This window comes from Sphaeramia orbicularis, chromosome 21 (genome assembly GCF_902148855.1).
Source record: "Sphaeramia orbicularis chromosome 21, fSphaOr1.1, whole genome shotgun sequence".
NCBI classification, from domain to species: Eukaryota; Metazoa; Chordata; class Actinopteri; order Kurtiformes; family Apogonidae; genus Sphaeramia; species Sphaeramia orbicularis.
This window is the reverse complement of record NC_043977.1, coordinates 23,067,421-23,079,215: the sequence shown is the minus strand read 5'-3', so window position 1 is coordinate 23,079,215 and position 11,795 is coordinate 23,067,421. Positions and strand designations below refer to the sequence as shown.

Genomic DNA, 11,795 nt, shown 5'->3' with positions numbered 1-11,795 from the left:
GAAGATAGTTTGATATTCGTAGCTAAACGGCTTGTGGTTTTAATGCAAGGTGTAAACACTTGTAGAATGTTGCACCAGCTGACGTTTTTATATTGTAATTTGATAATTATTGGTAGAAAATAAATAATTAAACTGGTAGAAATATAATCCAAAAGTTTGATTTACTGCATAAGTTTCACTTCATTAACTCGGAACCAGGGTTTGCCACTCCAGTACAACTTTATCTGTGCATTATATTAACTGGCTATTTCTGTTTGTCTGCAGGTGTTTATTTTTTCTGAGTTCATATCAGGTATGAAACTTAGCTATGTTAGATGTCTAACGCAGGACGGGACTTCTTCGACCTTACGATTCCCAGTGTAAAACGTACTTCGCCGAGGCTCGGTTTGTTTACGTGCGGAGCAAGCTACACTTCTAGCTCAACTAGAATATACCCTTCGAATGGTCTAATTCAGATAAACATATTCGTCAGCCATGGGGAAGTCATTTGCAAATTTTATGTGCAAGAAGGATTTTCATCCTGCGTCGAAGTCGAATATTAAAAAGGTGAGAGGTGGCTAAAGGTCTGTTTGTCTTTAAAGCTACATAAAATGGAGATAGCCGGGTAGCTAATGAGCTAAGCCTAATATGTATTGCGTGTAGTAGCCCCCTAGCCTTACTTACTACTTAGCCTAGTCTGATACTTACAAAGAATATAAATACTGACTTCACATAAGAAATTGTAGTGTATCTGAGTTACACAGGGGATAAATGTTGTTCGTATAACTACCAAGCTAACGTAAGCTCTCTAGGCTAATTCAAAGCTACCGGTAAAAACTGAGCAAAGGTATAACAAATAAAAATAAATATCAGTCCTTTTTTGTGACAAAAAACTGGGTGTTCTACTGTTAGTAGATAGTATATCTAAACGGGAATTATTAGGTTAAGCACTTGAATGACAATATAAGTGTATTTGTAGTTGACTCTCCAGCAACCTCTGGTTTCATTAGTGGTTCATTTTTAAACAGTATTGCTCATGTACGTATTGGTCATTGTGATTATGGTAAAAGTAGACATTTAATGTTTCGAGCCATCTCTGTCAACTACAATGTTAATTTAAACAAGTTAGTTAAGTTATGTAATTAATAGTCTAGGTAGACAAAAACTTGACTAGAACTTCATATTGTGTGTGTGTATGTGTGTGTGTATATATATATATATATATATATATATATATATATATATATATATATATATATATACACACACACACACACACACACACATATATATATATATATATATATATATATATATATATATATATATATATATGTATATGTACACACACACAAAATTTCACATAGTGTCACTGAAATAATCATATTTTACATCACATTATACTTAGTTAACCTGCTGATGCTGCAGTTAAGTGATTTGCTTCATGCAGTCTTTAGTTTTTGTATTTTATTAATTGTGCGGTGGTCATAATCATGTGAATCTCTTTCCAGTTTTATATCTTTATCTTATTAGTAAATCAAATTTGAATATTTGTGTGCTTTGTTTACTAATTTGCCTAAGAACTGCAACTTGAATATGTTGTCAGCTAATCGTCTCAGGTGTAATACACTTTCCGCAAGAGGGAATAGAAAACTATTGTATGTTGAAGCGTACAGAAATATGACTATTTATTATTACTATTAGTAGTTGTAGTAGTAGTATTTGTTGCAGGCAAATAAACTGATCCAAAAAGTTGTCTTTGTTTTACAGGTATGGATAGCAGAACAAAAATTAACTTTCGAAAAGAAGAAACAAGAAGAACTTATGCAGGCGTATGTGAAAGAGCAGGACACGTACAACAACAGGTTGGATAGCACCCCTCACTGTTATCTATATAAATTGAATAATGTGAGATTGTCATCGATCTTCTACATACTTTGTCATAAAGGGGTAAATGCCTTCTTTCCTTTGACACATGACTCTCAGAATTTCAACATAATAACTGTTTATCTCCAGGTTACTGATGGGGGATGATCGTGTTAAAAATGGCCTCAATTTTATGTACGAGGCTCCACCTGGAGCATCCAAAGGTAAAGGATTTGGATACTGTCACCTAATGTTATTTCTAATTTTAAGCATTTGATATTTTCTTAAAATAATGGTTAACAAATGAATATACCTTTTCTTTTTTTCAAACTACGTTCTGTCCTGAAGAGGAAAAGAAAGAGGTATGAGAAAGAAGAGTATTTTATTTTATATTTGAAATACAATTCAGTTTAGAAGTGACTGAAGTCAAACTTCTAATGTTGCCTCTTTTATTATTTATTTTAGGAGGGTGAAGAAGAGTATAAGTTTGAGTGGCAGAAAGTGGCTCCTCGAGAGAAGTAAATGGCTCATGTCCTGACAATCGAAAATTTTTTTAACATATTGTTCACTGCTGTGTCAGAATAATCTTTTTTCTTTGATTTCATTACATAGGTATGCAAAGGATGATATGAATATTAGAGACCAGCCATTTGGAATCCAGGTGAGTGGTTTTTATTTGTAATAAGCAAGTCAAAAATCCGAGATTTAACACATTGCTGAGATTAGTGTTGGCCACTACACTGAACCTATTTGTGGGTTTTTACTATATTATATTGTTTGCCATGCAGATTGGATTAGCTGTGTGTACTCTTTCTAATAATTAGAATTTTATAACACATCAGTTAATTATCCACAACTGAACTGTCATTGTAACATTATGGACAAAGTCACACTAAACATATGCAAGGTAAGAAAGCCAAGAAAGACAAGTTCAGAGAAATTGTTAATCTGTGATTTCAGGTTTGTCCTATACCTCTTACACTAAGTATTTAGATGAGTTTTACGGAACAATATTAAAATACTTTGTTTTGAAAACAAAGGTTAAAATTGTCTGTTTTTGAGTGTTCAGTGTATATTATATTTAAGGACATTTGGCAGTGAAAATGTAGATTTGCAACCAACTCGACACCTCATTGCCTCCTGTGTAGTTGCTGCAAAAAACATGTTTGTTGTTAGAGCTTTTCAGTTAAGAGGATATTAAGTCTGGTTACACTCATACTATGCAACTGCAATACACTGTAACACTGGACAAAATCTATTATAAAATAGAAAAGAGAAGAATTAATCAATTCAGAGTGACTGTACAGATATGGCGGCACAATATGGCATGCCACTTCCTCTCTACATATAAATAAGTCATGGTAAGGTAACAAAAATACAACAACTTTAATTTCATGTGATTATATTTGTAATATTATCTTCCATTTTTGCAATTAGATCCCCTGAATCCCCAATAAGTCTTAAATGTTGTATCTTTAGGTTTTAATGACTTTATACTGTATATTGTGTCATTTTGTTGACATAGATTGATCAAATCCTCTTTTATATATACAACATTCGATTAACTTTTATTTATAGAGCCCAATATCACAACAAAGTTGCCTCACAGGGCTTTACAGAAATTGTTGAATTGATTAAAAAAACCCATACACAATGAAAATAAGCAAACAGTCAAGTAGTCAGTTAATAAACAGCTGATGAAGTGTGAAGCAAATGGATCAATATCCCGGGCATCCCCCGTCCTTAGGCCCTCCTTCTCAGCAAGGAAAAACTCCACAAAACTCAGTGGGAAAAATAGAAACCACGTGGAGAACCACAGTGAAGGAGAGATCCACTCCCATGGATGGACAGGGTGTAGATGTGACCAGGACTGACAGACATCCATATGATGATGTAATTCCAGTCTGTAGCGATGCACTCGGGTGGGGGTACATGCAGACAGCTGAGGGGGTACGTCCAGTTAGATGAGGGTGAGGAAGTCCATCCAGACATGATGTGATATACTTTCTTTTATATAATCTGTCCTTCTAAGAGTAGAGTAAGCCACATTTCTATATAAATGTAATGCAGGGAAAAAAAGTACTGGGACATAGTGCTGCTAAATACAATTTCATGGTCACACCACCCAGGACTGACTGTGATGAATCCTTTCAGCATGAAGAATATGATTGTATTTTAATTACAATGCACTTATAAACCTCCACTATTCTGTTGAATTTCCAGGTGCGCAATGTGAGATGCATCAAATGTCACAAATGGGGTCATGTGAACACAGACAGAGAGTGTCCTCTCTACGGGCTGTCGGGTATCAATGCCAGCTCTGTGGCTTCAGAGGAAGCAGCAGGTACATATGATCATTTTAGTGTTTGACCTTTCCCGCTGGTTTTATGTAAATAAACACTGCTCTTTTGTAAATGGGTTTTATTCTAATTCTGTTCAATTAGAGCTGGTGAAAAAAATCATTGTGTACTTATTGTGGACAAGTCTGTGATTGTGATTTGAATTTACTGGCTTGGTTTATGAAGGAAAATGCACAGATTACTCATCAATTAAAAAAAAAAACCTAGCGTAAAAGAATCTGCTCACCCACCAGACACACACTGGACCTTTAAACAAAATATCCTTTTGCAACTTTCAGCTAAATGTAGTTATTTAATGAGTAAAATGTAGATAAGGATGCTAATGTTTTCATATAACAGTAGCTTTATCAACTATATATATATATATATATATATATATACATATATATGTATATGTGTATATATATACATATATATGTATATGTGTATATATATACATATATATGTATATGTGTGTATATATATATATATATATATATATATATATATATATACATATACATATATATGTATCAGAATTAAACAAAAAAGCTAAATTTGCTTATTTCCTACGGACTTGTGTTACTAAAAAGTACAGGACTGATTGATTTTAGAGTGAAAAAGTTAAATATTAGTATGTATTGGCAAAGGAAAAAGGAGCTGTGATTTCCGATTTGTGTTTGACATTCGTGACCGTTTAGCTTTTGTCCGTCACAGATGCAGCAGGTACAGCTCCGATACTGTATCTTTTCCTTCAGGTTTCAGCTAGAGCTCCCAGTCTTGAGCTGATTCTGAGTTCTGCAATCAGCAAGTTGAGTAGTAAAGTAATAATGTTTACCCTGGGAGAGTCCAGTCAGTGCATGGTGTTGATGGTGGAGTGCTGTAATGGTCCCCCTCCTGTGCTGGGAGAAAAAATGTAATTATTGTGTATTCTGCTTCCCCTAACTGCTGCTTTGGCAGAGAATGATATTGTATGATTTCCTCAGCCGGAAGTAGAGTGAGTTGATTTGATGTCCCATTCTGTTAACAAAGCCGCCCCTGAAATTCCCACTGTGGAGATAGTGGTTGGCATGGGTTTGACATCAATGGGACTCTAAGGCTGTGATTTGTGCTAACAGGTCCGTCAATGCACCCCTCGGAGTTAATGGCGGAGATGCGAAACAGTGGGTTTGCCCTGAAAAAATGTGTCCTTGGTAGAAACGCTACTGTTTGTGATCCAGTGCAGGTAATTGTCAGCCTCACACTCCCAATATACAAACATACACATATACTCTTACCCTTGAAAGAGAAAAGTCGGACTATGTCCCTGGTAGGTCCTTAGCTGGTAATACATTTACAGAAAAGTGTCTGGTTACAAATGAAACACTATTTGTATTCAAAACAAATCTTTAAATGCTTTGAACTGGCTCAAATATAAATCTGCTGTCATATCATAAGATGTTTGTCATTGAGTGTTTTACTTTTGATTTTTTATTTGTAGGAATATGTGGCCAGTGAGGAAGAGGAAGACCCAGAGGTGGAATTTCTGAAATCCTTAACAACGAAGCAAAAACAGAAGCTCCTCAGGTAAAACCGCAGCACAATTGATAAGACTCAAATACAGGTGTCAGTAAAAAACATTTGAATATTTTAATTCTTTGGTCGATGTGAAGGACTTAAGGGCAATGCATATCAATAGATTTTGTTATCCTGCTGCTTTTCTTGATTGTTGGTAATTGTTTGATCTGTAAAATGTCAGAAAATGCTGACAAATGCTGAACGCTGGAGTCTTCTATAATAAATTTATGCAGTTAACTGTTGTAGAAAAGTGGAGAAACTAGAAAATATTCAAATTTAAGACGCTGGAATGAGTGACTTTTGACCTTTTTTTGACATCAAAATATGTAGCGAGTAATTTAACACTCAACAGCTCTGTTTGCATCCTTTATTTTTTAATTCACATGATTGTTTCATTGATATGTTACAGAAATATTAAAATAGACATTATCTGCTGCCTGGTTAGACACTGTTAAGTAATGTTCTGTTTTGCAGAAAACTCGATCGCCTTGAAAAGAAGAAGGCCAAGAAAAAGAAGAGTAAGAAAGAGAAGAAGAAGAGCAAGAAAAAACACAAGAAAAAGCATGACAGTGACAGTTCGAGTGACTCCTCTGAGAGCAGTAGTAGTGATAGTGAGTCAGATTCAAGCAGTCATGAGAAGTTAAAGAGCCAAAAGAGGAGGAAGAGCAAGAAAAAAGAATCCCGTCGGGATAACAGCTCCGAGAGTGAAAGACGAGCCAAGAGTCAGAAAAAGGCCTCTTCTCACAGGAGCAGGTCACCGAGCCCACACTCCGGACGCCGGCGGTCTGAAGAGGAGTCAGGAGATTACAGGCAAACAAGGGCCGAGAGAGGCAGGAGCAGGAGTAGGAGTAGAAAGCGCAGCCCGGAGAGCAAGATCAAGCTGGAGGGAGGTCAGGAGAGGAAGAGAAACAACAGCAGGGACAGACAGAGACCTGGCAGCTCCAAGTCCAATGTGGACAGAGGCAGGGAGGACAGAGGTAAACACAGGCATCACAGCGGAGACAGGGAGAGGAACAGAAGTAGCACAGATGGAAGGACAGGCAGAACAGCGGAGGGGAGGAGTAGAAGCAGGGAAAGACGCAAAGAAAGGGAGGGCAGAGGTAGAAGTAGGAGTAGAGACAGACGAGAGGGCAGCCGAGACAGAGGGAGGAGAAAAGACTGACACTTTCTTTAACTGTTTGAACATGAAAATACTTTAACACGTCCTGCATAGACCCCACTGTGTCCCCTGTACATAAAACTGAAGTAAAGCTCCTTCTGTCGCTCTTCTTTTCCTCCAGTAGAGGGAAGCAGTCGACAGAAAATGTGCAGCTGCCGTTCCACTCTGGTTTTCTTGTACTGTGTGAACGGGTGTAAATTAATTGATTACCATTGGAGGCAATTTGCGGCTATGATCCGTTGATGGGAAAATGTTGGACTCATTTTCATGGTCAGTTGGTCATTAGATTTTATCTGTTGCTGCAGAATTTTCTCCCACTCCTGTCATGATTGCGTCTTTGTCTTTTTGCAAATATGACACTGTAAACTGTAACAGGACGGATGTTGATTTTTTTTGTTTGTTTTTGATTATTAAAACTTTTATTCCTTTCAATTTTTGCTCGTTAATTTTTACTTATGTAATGAAAACTGAAGGCGCCACGAATGGAATGAAAAATGTTTGCTGTCATGCATTCAACAGTACATTTTTTTAATACTATTTGTGATATCAACCAACCATATGCTTGCAGAAACTAACATATAAATTTAATTTCAATGATATTTTAGGCCACATTTTCGAGCTGAAAAATCTTATTTCGGTGGAATGATGTGCGTTAAACCTAAATACAGATATATGCTGCTGCTTTTATTTCCGATTGTCAACCTACGTTAATATTATTTTTTGCACAAATAGCGAGCTTAGAAAAAAAAAATACAATAAACCAAATCAGCAGGAAAATAACGCTTCAAGATGCATTTTTAAATTGTTGCAGTCAATGTTCATTTTACGCAAAGACGGCCTGAAATAACATTTTATAGTTTATTAAACCGGTCAAATGACACAGAAATGTTCCTCCTACTGTGTAAATTTGACGCCTGAATTAGCCTATTTGACACGTTAAATCTCTAAGAAAATAGATATATATTTTAAAAACAACAACAACATGTTTTAGCAATTAAAATTATCACATTTTACTTGGTGACAATTTTGGCATTTTTATTTAAGTGTTTCTCGTTTTTCTTTTTATATTTGGATGAAATTCAAATGACCAATCTAATTTGATAGTTTTCACTATGTGCTCGTTTCCTTGAAGCCGTTGTTGCACAAAAGGAAATGAAAATAATTTCCCTCTATTGCCTTCTGGTCAATTTAACATCCTCTTCAAAAAAAAAAAAAAAAAAGAAAGAAAGAGGGTGTGTGGATGAGACGTATTCCCAGTCCTGGACCCACGCTGTAATTATTCCCCGGCTTTTTCTTGAGTCGGACGCTGCACTGGGTAAGCACAAAGAAGTCAGAGAGCATCCTTGAACCCTTTCAATACGGGGCCACTGATATTCAAATAACATGCAGGCACCATTTGACTGCACTGAGCAAAGAGCATTTCACATTCAGCATTTGCATGTGACTCTTTGCCCCTTCTTTCTCTAAAGTTTAAAAAACTGTTCCCATAACATCTTTGTGGTTTCTGGCAAAGAGAGAAAAAAAAAGCCATATCCTTATTCTTGGTCCATCGATTGGTATGCAAATGAAAGCAGTTAATTTGGACAATTAGAATAAATATTCAGGGACCTTTGTCATCAAACCCCCCTGGAAACCCCCCGATAAACTGAAACTGAACAAAAGATGTCTCGGAGATTAATTAGATATTTGATAAGACACGAATCCCTAATCGCAAATACAAGACACATGGGGCTGCGATGTGCTCCAAGTCATAATTAATACCATTTAACAAGATTTTCATTTGGGCATGAAATGTCTTTTCCGGGGCATTAAACATTGATCTATTCCGTAGGGGAAATAGTGAAAGTCAAGGTATTGTACGTGAATTTAGGGAGAAAATAACATGAAGAGCACTGGAAATTTTAAATAAATTCCTAAATAATGCATACATATTTTTTATTAAAATTTAAGACAAATAATTAAACAAAAGTATAAAATCTACATCACACAATTAAAGCCTTTTTAAGATGTTTTAATTACGATAAAATGAAAGTATTATACGTGTGACTTTATACAGGTAAACATTTATATATAGATATTTTTTTTAGCAAAGAAATAAAATGGTTAACCGAAGTTGAAAAAGCTGTGTACATACATATCCACAAAGTGCGTCGAAAGTAAACTCCCTGATTTCCAGGATACCAACACGAATAAAACAATCATAGCCTAACATTTACATAAAAATAACACATAGTTAGTCGTCATATACAAGATGTAGCCTAACTCACATTGTCCAGCCAAGTTCAACAGGTTTCGCACATCCTCTGCAAACATCCATTTCATTTTCAAGTTGTCCCTAAAAAAATTCTCAGGCCTACAGTATTTTTCACTCTGGGCTTTTCAAATGGATTTACGAATGAAATACTGGTCACGCCTGCGGAGAATATATTTTTAGACTTTGCAATCGCTTCTTGGAATATTTTCTCCTTTTTATTGTCTGTCAAATAAGACCCGTTTTCAACGCTGTGCAGTTTTTTTTTTTTTTTTTTACTTTAATTTAATTTGGGCTGATCTCAGAGGCCCCCCATTAGGGCTCGTCGTGGGGAGACGGATCCTTAACCGTGATTCTGGGATTAACCCCCTCCAAAATAAGTTCTGGGGACTCGGACCTCGGGGTCTCCAGGTTACTGGTGTCGGTGTCACTGTCGCTCCCCTTTTTGCCTCCTCCACCGGCAGTGTGCGTTTTGATGTGCTTGCTCAAATGGTCACTCCGCATAAAGCGCTTGTTACACACCGGGCAGGCAAACCTTTTCTCGCCGGTGTGGGTGCGCAGGTGTCTCTGGAGTTCATCCGACCGAGTGAACCTTTTGCCACAGAAAAGCCAGTTGCAGACAAAAGGCCGCTCGCCGGTGTGCCAACGCAAATGCGCTTTGAGGTGAGAGGTCTTTCCATAGACTTTACCGCAGCCTGGAATGTGGCAGCTGTGGAGTCCCTTTCTCCGCAGACTGGCCCCGGCGGGTCCCAGCCGCTCGGCCTCCTGGCAGTTCGGACAGTCACATGTTGCTCTGCCGGAGTACCTCCTGGACGACCGAGAGGAGCTACTTATTCCTGAACTGCCCCCAGAAATCATGGCGTTAGCGGCTGAAGCGTCTGTGTAAGTGGGGATGACCGTTTTGAAGCCGTCCTGCGTTAACAGGTGCTGGCTGGTGGACAGTAGATGAGACGCGGACGGGCTGATTCCAGTGGAGCTAAACGCCGAGTGGGTCAGGGACGAGAAATCCGGGTTGTAGCCGCTGAGCTGGGAGTGGATGGCTTGGGGCGTCCCGGAGTGCAGGGAGGTCTGGAGGGAGCTTGCAGGATTCTGGACATCGAGCCACGACCCGGGATTAGTGTGGACATCCCACCACGAGGACGCCCCGTTGGCGACATCACCCGAGATGGTTGAGTGGAACCCGGACTTGTACCACGACTCGTACGGGTGCGCCATCCCGACCCGCGGGTAGAGAGTCTCTGCTGATGTGTGGACTTTGGAGATAAACGCCGACTGGCCGGACTCTTGAGATGTGACGCTGGCAGAGTTGGAAAACAGACCGCTGTACTCTGTGGAAAACGCAGACGACGTCGGGGAGGTGGAGGCTAAGCAAAAGGCGCTGTTGCCCGTGCCACTGGTCGGTGTTAGTCCTGTCGACGCGCGGCTTGTTGCTACTGTGAAACCGGGCAGACTGGATCCCAAGTTACAGCTGGAGGATGATCTTTTCCACGGATGAAATCCACCTTTTGAGAAAGCGCTCGAGTCAGGTAAAGTTGTCAAAGGACTGGTGTTGCCAATTTTGTTGCAAGTTGCAGCCAGCATAGCTAGAGGTGTAGTTCCAAACCGTGGCTCTTCCTGAAAAACACACAAAGTTGGACTTTTTAAGAGCCTGTATGATCAAAAGATGTTTCGCTTGTGTCGGACAATAAAGCATAAATTGTACACATTAACTTTAAATGTATGTTTAGCCAGAAAAGTGTGAGGAATATATTTAACATCAACAGAATAACCGCATCCACTATGGGCTACAGTGACTAAATACTGAAGCGCTACAAAGTTTGTTCAGTTGTTGTCTAACGTATCGCCCAGTTTTGTTACCGTGTCTGTACAGTTTTTTTTATACTAACAGCTGCAAGGTGAAGGAAAAATAACACAGTAGGAGAGACGTGAAAGCATGCACGGTAATTAAAGCACCAAACACTTTTTGCTGCAGAAGAAAATAAACTTTACGCATAACTTTTACGCACAAACGCAGCGTAAAACTTACCCCAAGTATAGACGTAGCCATATCCAGGGTGTGTGCTGTGGTGAGAGTGTTCGCGATTTCACTGCTGTACGGGTCCAATTTGATGCAGACACACCGTGTTTGACTCAGGTCACACGGTTTCTCTCTTGGCTTGCAGCTCCCAACACTACCTAGTTGTAGAGAGCGTGTTCTTTGAAGTACAGCTGGCGAGGACGCGCAGCCAATCTAATAGCTGCGTTCCAGGCTGAGGATGAAGTCAGCCAATGAGAAACCTAACCGCAGACAGAAACACCAAAAACCCCGCCGTCAATCATCTGTTGTGCAGCCTCTGCTCAGACTGTCATACAAGACACGATTTGGTATTTTTTAATGCATACAGTTATTTTTATGTATTCTCACACGAAGGCTCAATGTCTCCTTTCATTGCTGAATTGAGTGCACACGTCAGTTCACCAAGAGGTAAGCTTTTCACTAATTTTTGTGGTTTGTGATGACACACTCCTCAGTGTACTCCTAGGTTTCTCTTCTGATTTTCAATATTCAGATCATGCGCAACACGTCATTGAGAAATTGTAGGTATTTAAGCTCAGAGTATCCTGAACAATGTGGGAGACACTGTTATTGACGATGACTCTATCC

At 38.7% G+C, this 11,795-nt stretch overlaps 2 protein-coding genes across 2 annotated transcripts; one reads left to right on the top strand and one right to left on the bottom strand.

Moving 5' to 3' along the window:
• Positions 1 to 71: 71 nt before the first annotated feature.
• cirsr (corepressor of RBPJ and splicing regulator) lies at positions 72 to 7,332 on the top strand. The gene is made up of 10 exons (XM_030124244.1): positions 72 to 546; positions 1,750 to 1,844; positions 1,996 to 2,069; positions 2,194 to 2,207; positions 2,311 to 2,363; positions 2,458 to 2,506; positions 4,069 to 4,189; positions 5,303 to 5,409; positions 5,665 to 5,750; positions 6,216 to 7,332. Exons 1-10 carry the CDS (start codon positions 475 to 477, stop codon positions 6,901 to 6,903), a joined length of 1,359 nt encoding a protein of 452 aa, XP_029980104.1. The 5' UTR covers positions 72 to 474; the 3' UTR covers positions 6,904 to 7,332.
• Positions 7,333 to 8,902: 1,570 nt separating this feature from the next.
• On the bottom strand, positions 8,903 to 11,358 carry sp9 (sp9 transcription factor). Its single transcript, XM_030124245.1, has 2 exons — positions 11,178 to 11,358; positions 8,903 to 10,765 (listed from the first exon to the last, which is right to left on the bottom strand). The coding sequence occupies exons 1-2, from the start codon at positions 11,196 to 11,198 to the stop codon at positions 9,467 to 9,469; spliced, it is 1,320 nt and encodes a 439-aa protein (XP_029980105.1). The 5' UTR covers positions 11,199 to 11,358; the 3' UTR covers positions 8,903 to 9,466.
• Between the last annotated feature and the right edge of the window lie 437 nt (positions 11,359 to 11,795).

Bases quoted from the DNA above. Each gene is read 5' to 3' on its own strand.
- cirsr (XM_030124244.1), top strand. From the start codon at position 475: ATGGGGAAGTCATTTGCAAATTTTATGTGCAAGAAGGATTTTCATCCT. The intron at 547-1,749 runs GTGAGAGGTGGC...TTTGTTTTACAG, and splicing joins CGAAGTCGAATATTAAAAAG to GTATGGATAGCAGAACAAAA. The intron at 5,751-6,215 runs GTAAAACCGCAG...TCTGTTTTGCAG, and splicing joins CAAAAACAGAAGCTCCTCAG to AAAACTCGATCGCCTTGAAA.
- sp9 (XM_030124245.1), bottom strand. From the start codon at position 11,198: ATGGCTACGTCTATACTTGGG. The intron at 10,766-11,177 runs GTAAGTTTTACG...TGTGTTTTTCAG, and splicing joins TGGCTACGTCTATACTTGGG to GAAGAGCCACGGTTTGGAAC.